Here is a 23,488-nt window from a genome sequence, read left to right as displayed (position 1 = left end):
ATGACAATCCCTTTTGGTGGTGTCTCACGGAGCCAAAGCAAATGGCTGGCTGCAAAGCATACACATGTAATGTGATCCAACAATGAGCAGGAACTCTCTTCAGAAGCTTTTCACTAACAAGATGACCGTATCAGCCCACAACTGATTTGTCATGGGACATCCTGCTTTGCATCTTTTTATTAATTTTTTTAATTCAAATTCAATTTGCCAACATATAGTATAACACCCAGTGCTCATCCCATCAAGTGCCCTCCTCATTGCCTGTCACCCAGTTATCCCATCTCCTTGGATGGGAGACCTGCTTTGTCTCTAATCTGCACGTTTTCTTGGGGATTTTTCTTGTGAGTAGGAATTATAGAACTAGAAGTCTCTTTCTTTCATGCCTTCTAATTTAACCCAGGATCTCAGGAAGGATGATGGGGAATGAGGTGTGTCCAGGCCAAAAGGGCATGCAGTACCACCTCTGAAACCCCAGGGGATAACCACCAGGGTAGCACAGAGGCCCTCCTTCTATGGGAAGTCAGGTTCCCCTGGAACAGACACCCAGAGCCCCTCCTCATAATCCTCATCTCGGTCTTTCCTGCTGTGTCTTGGCCGCCTGTCTCCAAGCAGTGCTGTGTCCCAGTTAGAATTTCTGCCTTCTGACTCCTGTGAGGCCCAGCTCACCCTAGGACATCAATGCGGCAAGGGTGGCCCCTATCTGTCTCAGTCACTGCTTGGCCCGAGTCTAGCACATGGGTGGTGTCTAGCATTCGGTTTGTATGTTTCCTGATCACTTCCTGTATGTTTTACAGACATATTTCCTATTCGTCGCTTACTCATAAGTTCTTGGAAGTGGAATTCCCTGCCTGTCTCCTGAAGCTATTCATAAAGTGGGTGCTCAATAAATGCTTGAGGAACTGACTCGTGTATTCTGTATTCTGACTTAACTTCCAGATAAGAGCCACTAAATGTCAGCATTTGGCCAGTATAAGAGGCTGAGTGACCTATAATCCCAGTTTTTCCTGGACATTTCCAATGAAGTAAATGACATACCATAATATAAGAAAATGGTTTTATTCCTAATTTTTAGTTCCCATACAGTTTACAAATACACGTCTACTCTGATAATACGGCTTTGCAACTAGCAACGCAGTTGAACTAACACCCATAAATACAGGTGGGGAGACAACATCCACTAATGCTTCTCTACATAAACTATTCTTTTCATGTCATTTTTTTAAAAAACAATTGCAAACAGACTACATAATACGTGGGCAAAAAGGCAATTAAGTGAATCTTTTGAAACACTAAATGTATAATAAACAGTGCATATTATCAACATTTACATGATTCACATCAAAATGATGACATCCTAAAATGTATTCCTTTTAAAGGATAGATTTATCAATAAAATATTACATATCTTTTAATACTCTGGTACAATACTTCATATACTGCAGGAAAATTAAATGTAGGTCTAGTCATCAGCTTAATAAAGGATCCTTTTCCATTAGCTTTTATTAATAAAAGAATCACAATTATGTCATAAATAAACAGGCAAATTATTAATTACATGATTTGAGGTTTAGGATGAAAACTTGTAGAAATTAGTTTGATATACAGTAAAGTTATATAACACACTAAAATCAACTGTTTAATATTTTTGCCTTGTGTGAACTGCCCATAGTGAAAAAAAGAACAAACTTTTTAATGATGGAAGATACAATAAACTGTATTTTGGAACTTATCTTTCAAGAGGAAGAGGGAGAAAGGTTTCCACAACATTAAGGGCTAATACAGATCCTAATAAAGGCATCTCGAAATCAGGGAGGCCATGTGCTTGCTATAGAAAACTTTTTCCCCCCAACAACAGAAAACAGAAACTGCACTGGGTGTGTCCTTATGTCTACGGCCTAAATTCCCCTTATGAACTAATAAGCTACAACAAAATACTTCACAATTGCATACCTTTCCACATTTCCCTGAACTAGAAATAACCCAGGATGTTATATTAGTTCTTAAGAGCCCCAGTAAAAACAAAACAAAACAAAACAAAAACTAAAAATAATCTTGATAATCTTTGCTGTTCCAAAACAACAAGGCAATGTAAAGAATGTACAAACACCAAGTAAATCATACATCAATTTGCTCATCCCCATTTAGCCACATCTGAAAAGTCACTGATTCAATGGGAGAGAGGACCATAATTTTCAGGAGGGTCACATACTGGAGGTGAGGTGTCTTTTTATTTTTTTTAACCAAAGGGGGGGGGGGGGAAACTATTAAGACTCTGAAATTTGGCTTTTAAAAAAAGAAAAAAACAATAAAACAAAAAACCCCAATACCATGTGCCAGATAATTTCTTCACCCCAAATATAAAACCCTATGCTTATAATTTTTAAAATACTCGACCAGCTATGGGATATTGTGCAAATTTAATGTCTACCAGCAGCCCAGAAGCAGACTGTATCCCTGTATCTATCATACCTACTTGCCAGGTTACCCGATTCAACCTATTCAAGTACTGACTGCTCTGGCCCCACGCACTCTGACCTCCTCGCAAACCACCTCTTTGGAACTTTCATTTCCACAATTTTTTTTAACACCTGCACCTCCAGCTCCCCACATCTTCACGGCCTCTCTTCCTGATTTCATCTCATAAAGAGTAACCTCATCTGAGAACCTGCAATCACCTTTCACCAAAAACATGACAAACCTTAGCAACCCAGGGACTCCCACCCACAATGTTATCTTGGCATGAATTCACATAACATGATAGTTTGCTGACTTCATGGAGGGAAATCTAAATGAAATCAATGTCCTGTAACAAACAAAGCTAGCTAAGATCAGGTATTTCTGTTTCAAGCGCCAAACAACTTGATCTTAAGCTACCGGCAGAGACGTTAATGTAGCAGATATATTTGTACAATCAAACCCTTGTGTGCTGGTGAAAGACTTTGCCCCCCAAGTCCAGAGTCTAAACTATACCACAAAAAATCAAGGCAAACAAGAACAATTCAATGTGACAATGAATGAAAAAGAATAGGATTCAAGATCCTTGCTGCAAATACTGAACTGGAATCTCTTTCTTTCCAGGCTTGACAAGAAGACAGTAGTCATTGACCTTCCTCTCAGAAGGTAATTACCTCTGGGCCATACCTGTGTTCTAAAGCAATTCTAGGTTCAATGGAGGGGGGGGCAGGGGGACCAATGTGCATTTTGTCTGTGAAAATGGTAGCGAAGGCAGTCTTCAAACTACCTCAAGGTTTCATGGGAGGTAAAGACCTCAGTACTACCAGGACTGGATCGGGAGCCAAATCAAGAAGGATCTGCCATCAGGAGACCATAAGCTAACAGCAAAGCTGCCATGCATTTTATGATCTTTACAATGTCAACCAATGATACTTTAACTGAAACACACTCAGTGAAGGATGATCCAACACATGGGGCAAAGAGGATGTCTTTGGAGAAGGCACTTCAGGTAGAACGGTAGCAAATCTTACGGCTTGATTAAAACAAAAATGGACTACTGCTAATTCAATCTGATTAGCGGCCTTGTTTGGACTGCCCCTTCTTCTCCTCAGCCTGAAACCACTGGCAAGGAGAAAGCACCACATTCACCTCCTCCTGTGGGTCAACAGCAACAGGTGGTTCTGCTTTCAGATGCTCTGCCCCTGAAACACATCCATCCTTACGAGACTACTTTCCCTAAGGGATGGTTCAGAAAATATGCTCAGAGCCAGCAGAAGTGGTTCAGGGAGCTTCTAGAAGGCCCTCTCTGTTTGACTTCCAGCTTACACCAGCTCTTGAAAGCAGCTTCAATTTCCCAACACACTAGCAGCTTCTACTTCTGCTAACTATTGCTGTTTTCCTGTGGCACTGATTCTGACAGTCTACTACTCTGCCCCCCACCCCCATCCCCTGCGGTGAATCATACCTCCACTTGGCACCCTTGTGCCATCTCCTCTTCCTGAATCTGGGCTCGGCCTGTGATGCTTTAATCAACAGAGGATAGTAGAAGTTCTGGGTTTAAGTTTCAAGAAGGCCTGGCCATGCCTGCTTTATACCCTGCGGGCTCTGAGCTGCCATGTAAGCAGTCCAGCTACTGTGCTCTCGTGGCCACTGGAGCCACACAGAAAAGGAGAGGCCCATGGAACTGCAGAGAAAAGCCCAACCATCCCAGTGTCTTTGGCCAACCTGCTGACCAAATGGGTGACACCAGCGAGAGGACAGAAACAGCTCACCTGAGCCCAGCCCAGACTGAAGAATAGTGAGGAGGGGAAAAAAAAGGACAAGCCACTGCGTTTTGGGGTGGTTTGTCACCAACAATCGGTAATCACGACTCTAGTTGGTTCTCCACAGATGCATTTCTTTTTTCTAAATACAAGACAATTACTCAAATGAAAAGAAAATATGACAAACATTTTCCCACCACATCCTCCTCAGCCAACAAGCTGAAGGTAACTGGTCATCTGCTAAGAAGAAAACACGCCTATTCTCCCAAGTTTCCATGACTCTTTTTTTTCCCATGATTTTTTAATGGCAATGCAAAGGTAGACAGTCGACTTCTCATGGTCTGGAGCACTGGCTTAATTATCACTTAGCCAAAAAATGAGGCCATCAAATGAATTATCCACTACTGGATAAACAATGATAAATGAAACTGTTCTCACTCCCACAGGATGTTGTCACCTTTTCCAGAACATTTTCCTCTTAAAAGTGCCGTTATCCCTCACAAAGAGAAAAATAATTGAATTTTTAAGGTTATAAAAAGAAAAGAAAATGCCAATATAAGTAGAATTTGAATCACCATCATCTGTAAAATATAGAGCACAATTAACTGCTTCCTCAATTTAAAATAAAATTCTATAAAATATAACACTGTCTACATTGTAGAGATGATTTCTTCTTATCTGAGGAAATGAGTAATTGGTAATCAGGTATTGTTGAGTTAGAATAAAGTGGTCTTTAAATGGTTTCAAATTTTGCTTCTCCAAAGGTCCACAACACAAGCTTTCCAAATTCAAATTCATTCTCGCATATTCTTTCTTGCATCTGTTCTTGAACATTTTTAGGGAGAGGGTAAAGGTCCATATCTAGGGAAGAAATAAGTTAGAATTTTTAAGGAGTACACATCTCAAAGTTTCTCAAGGCACTAAACCATTTTCAAGTAGATTGAAAGCTTCTAAATATACCACCCATTAAAATGGGAATTGCAATATGCAATATTCAAACTGTGAGTTTCCAACATATATCACAACCTGAGTCACTGTCTACCAAGGTGACTGACAGGGAAGAGACGTACCAGGGAGAAGAGTTCCCAGCCACAGAGCTGGAAGGGGTGTGGAAGGTGAGGGGGTGGAGGCCCATGAGGCCAGAGCCTTGTGTCACACAGCCAATCAGAGGGCCCAGGGGGATGAGAATTTGGGCATCCTGACTCCAACCCTCTGGAGCTGTGTATCCTCTGCTTCCCAGGTCCCCACAGATCATCTCTCAGCACAGACTGGGGTATCCAACTCTAATACAAATTTAAGGAACAGTGATGCCCGCTCTTCATCACCCATATCAACCATCTCTCCACAGTAAGGGCCAGCTTTGCCCCTCACAGAATGAATTCTGTATTTGGTTTCAATCCTTAATGAACTTGAAAATAAATCTAACTTAGAAAAAGTTTAGGAAGAGAAAAAAAGGAGGCTGGTTTGTAAAACTTAGTTATGGTACACTTCACTAGAACACTCACAAATTATGTGCCACGAATGATGTAACAACCAGTGAGCGCATCCATTTAAATACCTACGTCTGTGCTGAAGTCTTGGTGGGTGTTCTCATCTGAAACTTTTCTGCTGCTGCATCAGACCCACATTTTCATAGACTCTAGCATTATCTTCTCTCATTCTGAAAAGGAAAAAGAAGGAAGGAAGGAAGGAAGGAAGGAAGGAAGGAAGGAAGGAAGGAAGGAAGGAAGGAAGGAAGGAAGGAAAGAGAGAAAGACAGAAAGAATAAATACATGAATAAAAACACAGACCATGCTGACCAAGCTTGCACAGTATTTATAAAGTACACACTCCATTCTTGGAGGGCCCGATATGATGCAGACACAGCCTGTAAGAACTACAGTTCTGGGACGAGCTGTAAAACATAAACGTACAGCAGTATCAACCTAAAAGTGGAATAAGAGCCTTAAGTCCCTAAGCTCTCTGGGGTTGGAGGAAAGTGAGCTGTTTTTTTCTGGTGGGCAGAGCCAAGGAGGCCTAGACAATGAGGACTCTGAGTAAGACCCTGAAGCAGGGTGAGACGTGAGCATGTAGAAAGGCTAGGTATTCCTTCCAAGTGAGCAAGAGGTCCAGGAAAGGAAAGGGCAGGAGCAGTGAGGCAGGGCCTAAAGGCCCATTTGGCTCTGAATCCAGCTACATGAAGGGCAAAAATGAGTGTGAAGCTCCATGGTGCTTTAGGGCCCTGAGACAAAGGTCCAGTGAATGCATCAGAGGCCAGACTCCATTCTGATGAGCAGGGAGTGGAGATCAGAGCTGTCTAGGGGGACAGGGTACCCAGCAGCCATCAATGCCAACCCAATAGGGACAAGACAAAATGGGCAGAAAGGCCTCAGGGTCTGGGGTATCCTGGGTGACAGCCTGCACAGGGTATAGGCCACCACCAAGAAGGGAGTCGTCAGATATTCAATATTCGGGGAAAGCCCTGATATGCAGCTGCCACGGCAAATTACTGCAGATAGCAATTTAAAATATCAACTTTACCCATTAGTCCACTGGGAAAGGAAAAAGCAGGCAGGAGGAAAAAGCAACTTGGTGGAAAGAATACTTCTGCTGTATAATTTCATTTCAACATTAACTAGAAACCAAATGTAAATATAAGTGCCATATTTGTTATCTAAAACGTTTATATAGAGTATTAAAGTCAGCAGGGGTTTAAAAATCCACATCAGAAGCAAACAGAGATAAGACTCATGGGGGAAAATGAAAAAGTAAATGTTATACCAAAGACTACCTTAGAATTTATAGAAAAGCAACGATTTACAACTGCTGTTCACATAATCAATTTAACAAATGTTTTCCTAATGCATGTTTTAGCTTAAACAAGGGGATGGCAAAGTTTTTCTATAAAGGATCAGAAGGTAAATAATTTAATCTCTGCAGGCCACACTCAGTCTCTGGTACATAATATTCTTTGTGCTGGTATATTTTTAAAAAATATATAGCCCCATAAAAATCATTCATGAGCTGTACAAAAACAGGCCATGGCCGGAATTTGGCCTGGAGGCTGTAGTTTACAGACTCTTGGCTTAAAGGCCCAGTAGATTTCTGTTGTGTGTTGACTGGAAAATTAGCAGATCCTGACAGTGTTGAGACATTAGTGGTCAATTAATCTATTTTTACTTAGCAAAGAATCTTACACATCAAAAGGCCAAAAATACCTACCTTTGTTGTGTATCATTAATAACAGATGTTATCCCCACTGCATAAAAAGAAAAATTAGATTCTTCGTAGAGAACCACTACTTGATATACTTATAACCTCACATAATCATAGCTAGTGTACCAATTAGCCTTCGTTGAGGTAAATTAAAATTTAGTTTAGAAAGCCACTGACTCGTTTGCTAATCAGCTGGGCAACAATGACAGGCTTGTGCTGCCAAGACCTGTTGTTTTTTAAGCTTTTCTATAGGACCATGTTCAGGTAGAAAGAATTTCCTTCATTACTACTTACTCTGCACAAGATGGTGTTGGGGTACAAGGCGGGAGGGGACTCTGATCTCCACTTGTCTGGTCCGTTAGAGAATACTTAATATTTGTATATTCATGCCCTTTCCTCTTGCTTTTCTGAAAGGTGAAGATTGATATATGAGGAATTGGATTTTTTTTAAGGGAAAAAGTAGCAAAGAAGGCATTTCACCAAAGAGCGACGGACACATAGGCAGACAGAAAGGTTGGACCCTAAATAATACGTTGATCAAATGTTAGGGAATTCACCTCCTCAATGTAAAAGTGAAAAGTACTTTTGAACCATGCAATTCAAAAGCAGAGTCATGCACTAACAACTTACTGTATTAAACCAAATGTATCTATTTCTGAGCTAAAAGAGAATTCTCACTTTCTTTGCTACATTAACATCTAATCATTTCATAATTCACTTGCAACACATTTAATGATTCTCAGATAAACAGTCGGGAAAAGAGCTCCAGAAATAAATTCACTCCAAGTAAAAATAGCACACAGGTACAAAAGATGGTAGTACTCTTAACAGAAACAGTAATATGCTTTATTATATCTTCCCTGCCTCCCACCTCCACCCCAGAAAAGACCCTAGCACCTTTATAACTTCATTTTTGGCTCTAATGATACTTTTTTGGGGGAAAAAAACTTGGCAAAGAAAACCAGTAGAATGTAATCTCCTCTTAGATGCAGAGTGAACTAACTATATATTTAGTAGGAGTCCCAGCTATATGATTTATCACTCTTCACTCCTAATTTCACCTAAAAATAACCAATTCTGAAAATCTAACCCACCAATCATCATTATATAATGTTGCCATCATTCTAGGATTATTCCAGAAAACTAGCAAATATTAGAAAGGGTATCCACATACCCTTTTTTGAAACACTGACGTACAGCAGTGACTTCCATTCATGGCTGGTGAGAGGGTAAATTAGTGCACTACTGGTCAGAACTCACAGTACTAACCAGTTAGTATCTAGTAATAATAAAACTATATTCTACAACCTTGAACATTTGCTTCCTGAGAAACTCATACACAGGAGCCTAAAAGAGCTGTAAAAGGATGTCTGATGACATGTTATTCTTAATAGTGTTTATACCCAGGGAAGGAATCAATGTGATGTATTCATATCATGAAGTAATATGCAATAGTGAGGAGGAACAACATGAGAGATTGTGTCTCAAAAAAGGCTTCATAATCAATGTTAAGTGGAAAAACACAAATTATAGAATAAAACAGTATGATACAGGCTGAACATTCTAAACACATACAATAATGTTATCTATTATGTGTAGATTATTGGGGTTTTTTAAAAGATTTTATTTATTTATTCATGAGAGACATAGAAAGAGGCAGAGACATAGGCAGAGGGAGAAGCAGGCTCCATGCAGGGAGCCAGATGTGGGTCTTGATCCCAGGATTCCACGGTCACGCCCTGAGCCGAAGGCAGATGCTCAACCGCTGAGCCACCCAGGTGTCCCAATTTTTGGTATTTTTATTTTAAAACATAAAAAAGAGTGCAAGCAGGGGCACCTGGGTAGCTCAGGCTCGCTTGAGCCTCTGACTTTGGCTCATGATCCTAGCCAGAATCCTGGGGTGAATCAGGCTCCTCACTCAGCAGGAATTCTGCCTCTCCCTCCCTCTCTGCCCCTCCCCCTGCTCATACTCTCTCTGTCTTAAATAAACGAATAAAATCTTAAAAAAAAAAAAAAAAAAGATTGCAAGCCAAGCAATTGCCCTGGGGCTCCAAGGGTAGAAATAAGGGTTGTACCTGGGGCTGACAGCTGTAACTGCCACATTCGACTGCTGTTATAAAAGGAAAAAGAGGGGTACCTGGCTGGCTCTCTTGGAAGGGTGTGTGCCTCTTGATCTTGGGTGCAGAGATTAATTTAATTAATTTTAAAAAGGGGAAAAAACTTGGAAGAAATGTAACAAAATAAAATGATCGACAACAGGTATAGTACTAGTAGTATTTTACATTTTTTTCAAATGAAACATTAAATAAATTTAAATCCACTGAAGTTTCTCCTTCCTCTCCTTACTCAAAACTCACCCCAAAAACAACAGCGAATAAAAAGTAGAAAATCTTATTTCACATACAACAAGAGTTGTTACAACTCCAACCTATAAATTATAAAGCAACTGCTACCATATGTGAACATGAGAACAAAATATTAAGGATGCTGGACAGCCTAAAAGATTCATTATCTGACTCTTCACAGAAAAAGCTTGACATTAACAGGCAGCTAGCTGCTTGCTGTCTGCTTCCTTGTGCTGTCTGTAACCATGTAGAAAAGGAAACATCCGAAAGGACAATTGGGGGACAAGATACAGAATGCCTGGATCCCCAGATGACCCCATGGAGCGGAACTGTCCACTTTCTCCCCAAATTGCCTGCCAACTTGGATTTTTATGTTAGAAGAGAAATGAGCTTCTATTTTGTTGAAGCCACTATTATTTCAACTCTGTTAAAGCAGCCCAGCCAATTTGCTAACTAGCCATCACAGAACTTAAGAGTCTAGGAAAGAAGCTGCAAAAATGAAATCCAAAGAGAAACTGTTTTGTTTACTCTACAGAATATTTTAATGTTCTGAACTGTTCTTAAAAATCTAATGGCCTTGAAAAGCAGCCACAGGTTTTTAGCACTGAAATACACAAGAAACAAATTCTTAAAAGACAGGATTTAAAATGAAATATTAAGTGGAAGACCTGGCTAAGAACATCACTTATTTTATTTTATTTTTTTTTTTATGGTGAAAAAATTTATATTTAGATTTATAGCCGGCTGGACTCAGTTTAGATGATCCCAATTTTGTTGGCAACATCCAAAGCATCATAGTCAGGAGCCAGTCGAACATATGCTTTCTTCTCTCCATCAGGCCTGATCAAGGTGTTGACCTTGGCCACATCAATGTCATAGAGCTTCTTCACAGCCTGTTTGATCTGGTGCTTATTGGCCTTGACATCCACAATGAACACAAGTGTGTTGTTGTCTTCTATTTTCTTCATGGCTGACTCAGTAGTTAAGGGGAACTTGATGATGGCATAGTGATCAAGCTTGTTTCTCCTGGGGGCGCTCTTTCGAGGATATTTGGGCTGCCTTCGGAGACGCAGGGTCTTGGGTCTTCGGAATGTAGGTGAGGTGCGGATCTTCTTTTTTTTTTGTGACTGTGCACGCCTTTCAGCACCGCTTTCTTAGCTTTCAAAGCCTTTGCTTTGGCTTCGGCTTTGGGAGGGGCAGGTGCTTCCTTCTTCGCCTTCGGTGCCATCTTCGTGAAAGGGCGAACATCACTTATTTTAAAACTTATTCTGGATAGCTGGGCATCCAACTCTTGGTTTCAGTTCAGGTCTTGTTCTTAGGGTTTTGAGTTCAAGCCCTGTGTTGGGATCCACACTGGGTATGGAGCCTCCTTAAAATAACTTAAAATTAACTCTTTTTTTAAATAAAAATTTGAAATATACAACCAGTAAGTTGAAGCATAAGCTTGCTTTCTACTCAACACTTTTTAAAAAATTGTTGTTAGAAGAAAAACAACAGATAACATGAGATACAGGCTCTTGACAAAATTTTGAGTATACACTACAATACTGTCAAGTATATGATATCATTGTGCAGATCTCTAGAACTTTTTCACCTTACATAACTGAAACTCTAGATCCACTGAACAGCAACCCTCATTTTTCCTTCCCTATTAAATACTTTCTTGAAAAAAAATCAGTATTTCTACATAAAGCAATTACAAAAGAATTTTCTAACGGGGAACAATTAATACAAATGGGACAGGAATTATTTCAATGAACTAAATGGCTCAAGAAAAAGCATAAAAATGTTGGAGCTTCTTAGCTTATTTAGAAAGAACAAGAAATAAAACCGATCTACAAATTAGAGGAGTTTATTTCTCAGTACTATGACAGCCCAGGCTGTCCTTATAGAACAAGAAAAAATCTCAGGGGATAGGGGTTGTTTTCATAGGGAGGGGTGAAGGGAGATTTGTTACAGAGCCCTAAAAAATGGTCTGAAATTGATCTATCCTCCTGAATTCAAGGACAAAGCAGAGTTACCAAACCTTTTGTAATATTTATAATAAATCTTAGAGCCTTGCCAACAGTCAAGGTTGAGAGGAGGGTCCAACCATAAGTCTCTAAAATCATCTGGCATTAAATATCTTGCCATATGAAGTAACTCCAGTCCATTTCTAAACTTTAAATTACAAAAAAGCCTGGGGTGCGTGGCTTTTTTCAGTTAGTAGAGCATGCAACTCTTGATCTCGGGGTCATGAGTTTGAGTCCCATGCTGGGCATAGAGATTACTTCAAAAAAAAAAATTAAGACTAAAAAATAAAGCATATATTAATCAGAAAAAAAAAAAAAGAAAAAAGAAAGAAAAGCCCAAAAGCCAAGAGTAGGAAGAAAGGGTCAAATGAAAATGCTCTTGGGACACCTTGGTGGCTCACTCATTTAAGCGTCCCAACTTGATTTCGGCTTAGATTACAATCTGAGGTTCATGAGATCGTGACATCAGGCTCTGTGCTGGGTGTGAAGCCCGATTAAGATCCTCTCTCTCCTCTCCCTCTGCACCCCCACGAAAAAAGAAAAGAAAAGGGGAGGGGATGGGGAGGAAGGGGAGGGAAGTGAAGGGAAAGGAAAGGAAATGAGAAGAAAATGCTCTTATCTAGGTTCCGGAGCAACAATACTACTTGGGCAGGATACTCTGGGTTCAGACATCAGGATTACAAACACCTTGATTCCCCACTACATCTCATCACAAAATGAGATGATTACTAGTTCTGCTTCTCGCTGTGCTCACCATTAGCCCTCTCGTCCTGTCCAAACTGCTATCAATCCTTACCTACGCTGGTCATCTCTGCTTGACCCCAGAGCCCACTCATTCCTCACCCTCTTTTCAAAGTGAGGATCTTTTTATGTCACTCTCCTACTTCAAAATCCTCAGTGATATCCCATTTCCCTTGGGATAAAGCCTAAAATCTTTAATATGGCCTGCAAGCCATACCCCCTAAAAATCAGGTTTCTGCTTACTTTCCCAATCCCACCTATGACATCCCCTGCCCCTCTCAACAACTTCTAGTCCAACCACACAGATTTCTTTCCATATCAGGAATATCATCACTTATACCCCCAGCACAGTGCCTGGCACCCAGTATAACTTACTTTAATTAATGTGGGAATGAATGAACAAATGTAAAAGAGCCTTTTGATTGGACCAAGGAACTTAGGAAGATATGTGAAAAGCACAAGTCCAGGGAAATGAATAAAAGACTTGGAACAAATGTAGACAAGGGCCTCATAGTAACTCAAACTTTGTATATGGTGGAATTAGAGTTCCATTAAGACAATAGCTATGTCTGTCTTCTTCTATTACATCCTCAGCATCTATTCAGTGTCTGGAACACAAAAGGCACCCAAATATTTCTTTTTTTTTTAAATTTTATTTATTTATATGAGGGAGAAAGAGAAAGAGAGAGAGAGAGAGAGAGAGAGAGAGAGAACACACAAGCAGGGGGAAGGGCAGAGGGAGAGAGAGAATTAGACTCCCTGTTGAGCGTGGAGCCCAACCCCAGGACTCTGAGATCAAGACCTGAGATGAAGTCAAATGTTTAATCGACCGAGCCACTCATGTGCTCCCAAATATTTCTTACAGGAATAACACCAAGGTGGCCCAGTAGGTTAAGGGTCTCCCTTCAGCTTGGGTTGTGATCTCAGGATTCTGGGATTGACTCTTGCATTGGGCTCCCTGCTTCACAGAAAGCCTGTTTCTCCATCTGCCTCTGCCTCTCTCTCTATCGTCTCTTACAAATAAATAAATAAAATCTTTAAAAATACATATGTATTTTTTATTTATCTATTCATGAAAGACACAGAGAGAGAGGCAGAGACATAGGCAGAGGGAGAGGCAGGCTCCCCACAAGGAGCCCAATGTGGGACTCAATCCCAGGACCCCGGGATCATGCCCTGAGCCAAAGGAAGACACTCAACCACTGAGCCACCCAGGTGCCCCTGATTACAGAATTTTTAAAGATAACTTCTATCCTATAATGATTCACTCAGATCATACCACCTAAAGCCTTTACACAGCAGTTCAAGGACGCTTGCTGTGGAATGTGGAATTATTTCCTTCCAACAAGAGTTGCCCACATGGTAAATTTGATTCTCATAGGGACACAGATCTCTCTGAAACCATTTCACATGTATACTAGGGGTAAACAAATGAGTAACTTGTAGATCATGGGAGCCAGGTTTCTCCCAGTTAGAGAAGTTACAAATCAGCAATGGGAAGGCTAGACTGAGCCTTGTGGTACTGAGTGAGAGCGGAGACATCAACAGGAACTGAGGTTTAGCTTATATAGATACACATTATTGATGCATGTGGACACGCATTAGTACACAGACATCATTTCCTAACACTGTCCATTGAAGGGACCCAGAAGCAGTAATACCCAGTAGCAACAAGCATACCCAACACCCAAACTTTAATTTTAAATACTTGTCTTTAATAAACAGAACCAGGGCTCCATAGAAAAATGACCAATGCAAAGGCTGGGACAGGGAAGATATAAGATGAGCCTGGAGCATCTTGCATGCCAGAAAGTAAGCAAGTGCACAGGAGCAAAAGTCTACAAACATGCAAAAGGAACACAGGAGGCAACCTGAAAATGCTCCCAATGGCCAAAGCTGCAACAATTTGAGCAACAAATAGCATAATATTGGATTATTACCCCAAGTATGAAATAAATATACATGAATCTATTAAGATATAAAGAAATAACTAGATAAATACGGGCACCTGGGTGGCTCAGTCAATTAAGGGTCCAACTCTTGATTTTGGCTCAGGTCATGATCTCGGGGTCATGAGATCAAGCCCCATGTCACATTCTGTGTGTGGCAAGGAGCCTGCTTAAGATTCTTTCTCTCCCTCGGCCTCGCCTCCACCCCTCACACCCCACTTACACACATATACAAACATGGACTGTCTCTCATAAAGAAAAAAGAAAAAACTGAATAAACAAACAGAGAGAAGAGACAAATCTTCCTTACAAAGGAATTCTAAATAAGTTACATAGAAACTACTCATTCCAGAAGATGGAGCTTAATTCCCCTTCCTTTGGGTATGATCTATACTAAATGACTTACTTCAAAGAACAAAGTAAGGACAGGGAGTCGTTACAGTAAGAGAAATCTGGCACCTTAGCCAGGTGATGAAAGTTTAATATCCCTAGGCCATGTTGTTGCTATCAGGTGCCCCTTGAGTGATGAGAGGGGTACCTCACAAATCACCTTGCTGGTACTCTACCCAAAAATCCACTACCCCAGTCAAACAAGAAATAATCAGATAAACCCAAACTGAGGAACACTCTACAAGATATCTGACTAGCACTCTTCAAGTGTCATGGTTCATGAAAAACAAGCAAAGACTAAGAAACTATTACAGACCAGAAGGGACACTAAACTCAATGTGGGATCCTGGATAGGATCCTAGAACAAAAAAGGATATTTATGGGGAAACTGGTGAAATCTGAATAGATTCTAGAGTGCAGTCACCAGCGATTTATTGGGATTATTTAGTTTTGATAAAGGTATTACGGTTATGCAAGATATTTACATTACGGGAAATTGGATGAAGCACCCAAAGGAACTCTTAACATTATCTTTGCAACTTTTCTAGAAGTCTAAATATTATTCCAAAATAAAGTTTATTTTTAAAAAGCTACTGGGCAGCCCCGGTGGCACAGCGGTTTAGCGCTGCCTACAGCCCAGGGCCATGATCCTGGAGACCCTAGATCGAGTCCCACATCAGGCTCCCTGCATGGAGCCTGCTTCTCCCTCTGCCTGTGTCTCTGCCTCTCTCTCTCTCTCTCTCTGTCTTTCATGAATAAATAAAATCTTAAAAAAAAAAAAAAAGCTACTGGAGAAGAAGCGTGCATATATATATCTATTTCTCACATAATATATAAACCCCATATAAATATGAGGTTATACAGCAAAAGCTCAACAATTGAACAATTAAAGCAGTAATTAATTGGCTATTTAGCCATACAAATAATCCTATACCAGTACAAATAAACACAGCCAGTACCCAGCTCTTGGCTTCAAAATACCACTCTACAATAAAGAGGCTCCTGTGAAAATCAGGGCTCCTATGAAAAATAGCTGGGAAAGTACAATATGAGACTTCATATTCTGGTGTCCAAAAGTGTAAGGCAGTAAGAAACTAAACAAACAATTACGGGGGAGGGGGTGCATGCAAGGCGTAGTTTGGCAAACTAAGGAACAGACTCTTAACTACAGAGAATACACCAATGGTCACAGGGAGGATGAACTAGGTAATGGGGATGAAGGAGTGCACTTGTCGTGATGAGTACCAGGTGTTGTATGTAAGTGCTGAATCAGTAAATTCTACACCTGAAACTAATATTACAGTGTATGTTAACTAACTGGAATTTAAATAAAAACTTAATTAAAAAAAACTTAATTTAAAAAAAGTGTAATGAAGTACTCAAAAATGGGAACTATCAAAAGGATAAGAACCATTTTGAACAGGTTCCCACTAGCCAAATTTGGGACAATTTAAGGAACAAAATAAATACTAGAAATGGATTATCACCCATTCTGACATGAATGAATGAATGAATGAATGAATGAATGAATGAAAAGAGAAAGCTCTTCCTTAGAGTAGGCTCCAAACTAATGAATGAAAAGGGAATTAGGAAGTAGGAAATCACCACTGGGCAGATGTTGCAGTAGTCATTTTTCCAGGCAAGAATAGTGAATATATGCAAAATCAGTAGGCAAAACGTATTATGGAAAATAGGTTATTTATATAGTCTCAAATATCTTCCTATTAGATATTAATTTAAAAGGGGAAATCGTTACTGTACAGTGGAGAAATGTGACAGATAACACCTTAAGAGGTCAAAAAGAACGCTGCCAGGTATGAAATGCATCAACAGAAGTGCTCCTGACGTGAGGTATCAGGATGCAACATGACTTCCATGACAGCCCTGTCAAAAACACACGACCTGATTCTAATCAAGAGAGCACATCACACAAATCCACACTTGAGGCATTCTATCAAATAACTGGCCTGAACTCTTCGAAAATGCAAGCTCACAGAAGATAAGAGACTGAGGGATGCCTGGGTGGCTCAGTGGTTTAGCGTCTGCCTTTGGCTCAGGGCGTGATCCCAGTCCAGGGATCCAGTCTCGCATTGGGCTCCCTGTGAGGAGCCTGCTTCTCCCTCTGCCTATGTCTCTGCCTCTCTCTCTCTTTCATGAATAAAGAAGTAAAAAATCTTTAAAAACAAACAAACAAAAAAAAGATAAAGATTGAGAAACTTTTCCAGATGAAAGTAAAGATACATGACAGCCAAATGTACCAGGGGGCCCTGGACCACTGAAAGATAGAAGGACAAACTGGTAAAATTTGAATATGGTCTATATTGATAAGTGCCATATCAATGTCAATTCCCTGGTTCTATCATTTTACTATGGTTAAATAAGAGAATGTCTGTATTTTTAGGACATACACATTTTGACATACATAGGTCAAAATATTAAGAGGTAAAGGGGCACAGATATTTGCAACCTGAACACTTCATTTTTAAAATTACATAAATGTATATAAAGAGAGAAAATACAAATGAATGATAAAGTATGTTAACATGTTAACAAGGTGAAGGGAATTACGTACACTGTTTTTGCAAATTAAAAAAAAAAAATAATGCTACAACTGGAAGTTAACAAACAAATCTACCTTCAAGCAAATGGCAGAGTGTGGGAAGAATCTTTTATAAAAACTTGAGAATTTTCTCAAACTCGCCTCATTTGCACCCTCCCCTGGTCGCCCACCTATTTCTGCTTCGCCTCCTCCCAGCACCAGCACTACTTCCTGCTTCCTTCCCCAGGCTCAACACCCCTGACTCACTGTCCTTTTTCATTTACCCTCTTTCAAAAATTCCTTCATTCCCAAAGGTCTTTAACTTCAGAACTGTAGAAATGATGGTATTTAAAAGAATAACCAATGATCCTAAATGAGTTTCATTCTTTGGCTTAGTTTAAAACTCAGGTGGCTTCACTAGTTCTTAAGGCTACCACTTAAGCTTTCTACCAGAAGGTACTTCTTAATTTTACCACAAAATCAGGTAGTAAGTTCATACATGGAATTAAATGGAGCTACAAGTTATAGGATCTCATTTTTAAAAATGAATAATCTAAGCCAACCCATCTTTTTAAACTCTGAAGGCTCAGATCCCAAAGAGCAATTAATGTGCTAATAAGGACAATACTAGCACATATTGGCACCAAAAAATACTGGCTGAACGAATGAATGCATGCATTCATTTGAAGCACTCTTCAAATAGGATTATCAGTGACATCCGGTTTTGATATTCTATAAGACTTAAATTATCAAGGAATATGTTCTGCTTTTTTCTACCCCCTCCTGACCCTGGGGTGATAAAGCTTTTTTTTTTTTTTTTTTAAGATTTTATTGATTTACTCATAGAGACACACACACAGAGAGAGAGAGAGAGAGAGGCAGAGACACAGGCAGAGGGAGAAGCAGGCTCCATGCAGAGAGCCCGACGTGGGACTCGATCCAGGGTCTCCAGGATCACACCCTGGGCTGCAGGCGGCGCTAAACCGCTGTGCCAGCAGGGCTGCCCGATAAAGCTATTTTTAAAGGAGTTCTTAGGGAGCCCTGGTGGCGCAGCAGTTTAGCGCCGCCTTTGGCCTGGGGCGTGATCCTGGAGACTCGGGATCGAGTCCCACGTCAGGCTCCCTGCATGGAGCCTCTTTCTGTCTGTGTCTCTGCCTCTCTCTTCCTCTGTTGTCTGTCATGAATAAATAAATAAAATCTTTTAAAAAAATAAAAATAAAGGAGTTCTTAAATCCAAATTACATCTTGAGATTTAGGGTCAGAGAGACTATATACGGTAATTCAGAAGATCTCAAGTGCTGTAAGGCTGGGGAAGTCCCTACTAAAGTTGCCAAAACAAGGATAAATACCAAAACTTCTGAATGAAATAAAGAGAGCTTTTCCCCCAGCTTTTCCAAACAAGATTATATGCTTCAGGATATTCCTGAATTTGTACCAACAATGTGCTACATTCTCTTTGTATTTATTAGGAGGTCTTTCTATATGGGCAACTTCATGTTTTATTCCTGGCCCAAATTCAGTATAATTGGAAGACAAATAGAAAATAGCCTATAGCAACCATCTAAATATTTTGTAACAATTACGATAACACCAAATCAGATTTAAAGCACTGAAGGTCAAAACTGGTACCATGTTGATTATTTGACCTTATATTTCTATACGTACACCGTTGCTGAAGATGTTTTTGTACAACGAAAACAATCTAGAGTTTTGGATTTGTTTTTAAAGACTGTATTTCTTCATTGATGAGAGACATAGAGAGAGAGAGGATAGGCAGAGGGAGAAGCAGGCTCCATGCAGGGAGTCCGACGCAGAACTCGATCCTGGGTCTCCAGGATCATGCCCCAGGCTGAAGGTGGCACTAAACCACTGAGCTACCCAGGCTGCCCCTAGTGTTTTGGATTTTTAGATCTTATTTATTTGAGAGAGAGAATGCAAACGAGCAGAGAGAGGAGCAGAGGGAGACTCTGCACTGAACACGGAGCCCAGTGCCAGGCTCAATCTCACAACCCTGAGATCATGACCTGGGCTGAAATCAAGAGTCAGACACTTAACCGACTGAGCCACCCAGGCACCCCATAATCTAGTCTTTTTATGTGAACTGAGAACCTACTAAGCTAACTAACAGATATCTTACTTTGGCTAATGAAGCTTTTGATAATGTGGCTGCTATTCTGCTAGGCTAGAAGTCTCTCAATTCGCTGGCAGGTGCCATTCTGAGAAGTCGGGTTCTCTGGAAGGCAATATACAGGGTAAAGTAGGCAGGTATCACTGCTGTTTAGACATTCCCCTGTCTGCAGCAGAGCAATTGGGGGTGGGGGGGTGGGGGGGGAGATGCCCAGATCCCCAAAGGAGCAGTCTCCTCATTTCCCTCATCTCAGCGTATTCTTAATTAACTCAGCTTTGTGTCTGTTATGAATAGCTTCAAATGGAAATGCTCCAACTCCACATTCTTCTTCATTATGCATGGCTTATTAAAATTGAAATTTCACTGTTTCCAACTCAACCAAGTTTATGGTTCAAACTGCTATGTGCTATGAAGAGTGAAGCATTTGTTTAAGAGATGGGATCAGGATAAAGATGGCCTGGATCTAAACAGGAACAGGCTGGAAACTTCAAGGCTTTCAGTTCCAAACTTGCCATGTGAGAATCCTGGGATGTTGTCTGGGAAAATCCTAACCTTTCCACGTGGCAGTTCCCCAATCTGCCAGGCCAGGATGATAGCAGCTATCTCCAAGCTACCCTCTGCTGAAATACCAGAGTTGTGAAGTAGGGAATAGTTTCCAGAGAGGCCCTTCCTGGTTGGGAATGAGTTTCTCATTCCTGAACAGTAACAGCTATCTCTTAGAGGCCCATCCTGCTCAAAAGCAAAATGTATCAGAGCTGCCCAGAAAAGAAAGTACAAATATGCACACCAGCCCCCTCCAGGATTGATACCTGCTCTTCCTCAATCCTGCGCTGTAGTGTTTCAATGTAATGCTGGACAGCCATATAAATGAATCGGTACTGTGCTTCTGTCTGGACCATCCCTGACCTCTGAGACCGCACCATCTGAATGGTTTTGGGAACATCAATGTCGCAGTCAACACCTGCAAAGCAAGCACCATGAAGCATTAGGAGAAACTGTGGGGCCAGGATGAAGTGGTTTAATGCACAACTTTTAGCAGACTCAGAGATATAGTAAATGTAGTCTTTAATGTTCTAACTGAACATGTTTCAAGGGCTACACTGGCCGTCTGACTAATACAAAAGATTCCAGAAAATGATCGGAATAAGTATCGGAGGTCAGGACTCTCCATCAACACCACCCCAGAGACCACCACTGCATATTCAACAAAAGACCACAGCAGCGGGACCACGGCTCCTGGGCTTCATTTTATGTCAAAGCTCAAATAGAATCACTTTTGTTCTCCTATAAACAACTGAAAGTCAAAGTCTTCAGCCCAGATTTTTGAAAATGTTTTAACATTCAAATTCTCTCCTCCAGGCTATTTTCACTAGCACTTTCCTTCCATAAACTAAAAAAGAACTTACAGCCTCTTGCCCTCCAGATGACCCACCTTTCTCTCTGATGATGTCAATAAGGATATCAATCACAATGAACGTCCCTGTCCGGCCAATCCCAGCACTGTGGACAGAAGGACAAAGAGCAATGATGCTGGAGCCATTGATAGGGGTTTTGGACTCAAACCCACACTATTAATATGAACAGAAACAATGTCTGCTCTTGGGAGTATTTATAAGACTGCCTGTTTGTATTTGAGACTAGATTAGCTAAGGGCTTTGGGGTTAGTCCAACCCACGTGGAGCCCAGCTTCTCTAGGACTTCCCAAGGCAAGTCCCATACCTCTCTGACCTTCAGTTTCCTCGTCTGTGAAATGCAGATAATGGCACATACTTTACAGGGTTGTTGTGTGGATCAAATCTTAGTAATGTATGGAAAACACTGAGCACAGAGGCCGGAGTGGAGCACATGCTCAATAAACAGTAGCTTTTAAAAAAGTGAAAAAGTTTCATACACAGCTACTTGCCCAATGTATGGATGAGATTTGGGAAATTAAACTTCCCCCAGTATAATCATGAAGCCCAGACTTGGGTGCCAGGAGGCTGTAAACCGTGGTGAGATGCCACGGGCAGGGCTTCCAGAGGTCTGGGGAGGGAGTGATCCAAATCTTTTGAAGTGAACAAGTGTCTTATCAGGGGGAAAAATGCATCTTATTCCTGCAGCAGAAGAGAATAAGATCACAATCAAAGTGATTAATTCTAAACTACCATATTAAAAAAAAAAAATCACATATACACACAAGCAAACATCACTAGACTAGGTAAAGGCTGCCTGAGGATAAGGAGTAAGTCCACCACCCTCTGCCCGGCCACCACCAATACCTGGCAGTACTGTAGACCTATGAGAAAAATACTCTATGGTCAAAGTGTCCCTTCATGCAGTTTATGCATGTCTGAAACCGAGATGAAATTCTTCTCACAGTGAAAGGGCTGGGGGTGGGGAGGTAAAGACAAGCCCTGGGCATTAAGAGACGGGACAGGCTGCGGCCTGGAGAGGTGGCAGGGGCCGGTCACCTGCAGTGAACCACCACAGGCCCTGCATCCGTAATGCTCTCCTGCTTATGATGGACCTCCTCCAGGAAGTCCAGCACGCCCCCAGGGTCACTGGGCACTCCGTGGTCCGGCCAGGTCCGAAAGTGGTATTGCCACACGGTTCTCTCTGTATTCCCCTGGAGTAGAGCCAAGAAAAACCAGAAAAGAATTAAATAAATCAAGGGGTTGAGGAATCGCCCAGTTCTGATCTTCCCTGGACCCAATGTGAGCCAATGGAGCAGACCAGCACCGAATCTCCCCACATTCCATTTAAAGGTCAGACAAGCTTCCAAATCACGTCTCCTTTCGGATCTGGCTGAGCAATCCTGAAGGCAACTGTTTGCCTCTGTCATAAGAACCAAAATGTCCAGTACAGCGATCAGTTCCTTGGGAGGCTACAACCTGAATCAGCTTTCTGAATCTTCGGTGGCAGGCAATGTCCATCTTCCTTGTCTGCGTGTAGCTCAATTCAGGAGGCAACTGAAGCCTCTGGGACTTGGGGCTTTCTTCCCAGCAGATAAGAAAACAACTACCCTGTCAAGAGTATTCCTCTTTGTCTTTTTATACCCAGCCCTCATCCCCTCTCCCCAAACACCCACTTTTATTATAACATCATAGCAGTTAAACCTTCTGTTTAGTGCAAAGTAGGTAAGAAGACAGGCTTTGTGATCAGAAGGCTAGGTTTAAGCCCAAATTCCAGCATTCATAATCACTGTCGTCTCCAGGCATCTCTAAGCCTCAATTTCTTCATTTGCAAATAGGAATAATCATCTCTCTCACAATACAGTGAGAGGGATTAAACAAGACCAATTAAACACACAGCCTCGGCAGCAATAAAAGAATTGGCCACCGGTGCTCTTCTGAGGAGAGGGATCATTAACCAAGGTCAAGACTACAGAAAACCATCTGGGTCTACCCACATGAGGTCACTGTAGCAGTGCTGTTGATTGCTCCATCTGCATCTTATGTATCTGAAGGAAATCCAAGCTAGTGACGTTATTAAAGGAGATTTTGAAAAGAAAGAAAAATGAAGCCAGTGTCTACCACCAGTGACCTTCAGGACATCCAAGGAATCCAAACCACAATTAAGATCTTTTCTTGAATTACGTGCATTTAATTTATCGATGTCACAATAAAAAATTTTCTTGACATTACCAGTTAGCTAAATCTCGGGGGCTACACCGTAAGGACACTCAAGGAAGGAGACCCAGCTGCCCTGTACATCCTGCTCCCGTCCTTGGTATATCTCTGTCCCAAGAGATCTCTGACCCAGCTCCTCCCCGCTAAGAAACTTAAATGAGATCATGTCACAGCACTTTAGAAGAAAATGTGTTCTATAAAAAGCAGGTAAAATATGTGTTTCTATAAAAAGCACGTGACCAGCAATTCTGGAGAAATGATCTGTCCTGTGTCGGCACCTGAATCCACGGGTATAAGACACAAACCCAAATGTCATTATTTCCTGTACCTGCTGCTCAAAAATCTCTGTTAACAAGAAGATGGA

General features: G+C 41.1%; 1 protein-coding gene across 7 annotated transcripts in view; it reads right to left on the bottom strand.

Annotated features, from left to right (window-relative positions):
- Positions 1 to 1,040: 1,040 nt before the first annotated feature.
- The window catches only part of PTPN11 (protein tyrosine phosphatase non-receptor type 11), an 83,032-nt gene continuing 60,584 nt past the window's right edge, over positions 1,041 to 23,488 (bottom strand). For 2 of the 7 annotated variants that reach the window (XM_026018757.2, XM_072725168.1), the window contains 6 exons: positions 21,967 to 22,121; positions 20,949 to 21,016; positions 20,326 to 20,477; positions 7,707 to 7,819; positions 5,780 to 5,877; positions 1,041 to 5,078 (listed from right to left, as the gene is read on the bottom strand). In XM_026018757.2, coding sequence (XP_025874542.1) covers positions 5,808 to 5,877; positions 7,707 to 7,819; positions 20,326 to 20,477; positions 20,949 to 21,016; positions 21,967 to 22,121 — 558 coding nt within the window. In that variant the 3' untranslated portion in view covers positions 1,041 to 5,078; positions 5,780 to 5,807. Of the gene's footprint in view, positions 5,079 to 5,775; positions 5,878 to 7,706; positions 7,820 to 20,325; positions 20,478 to 20,948; positions 21,017 to 21,774; positions 22,122 to 23,488 lie in introns of all 7 variants that reach the window. The other 5 variants (XM_072725167.1, XM_072725169.1, XR_011995029.1 and 2 more) reach the window with 4 other exon arrangements.

This window comes from Vulpes vulpes, chromosome 10 (genome assembly GCF_048418805.1).
Source record: "Vulpes vulpes isolate BD-2025 chromosome 10, VulVul3, whole genome shotgun sequence".
NCBI classification, from domain to species: Eukaryota; Metazoa; Chordata; class Mammalia; order Carnivora; family Canidae; genus Vulpes; species Vulpes vulpes.
Note: the sequence above shows the minus strand (reverse complement) of the source record. Positions and strands in the feature narration are given on the sequence as shown.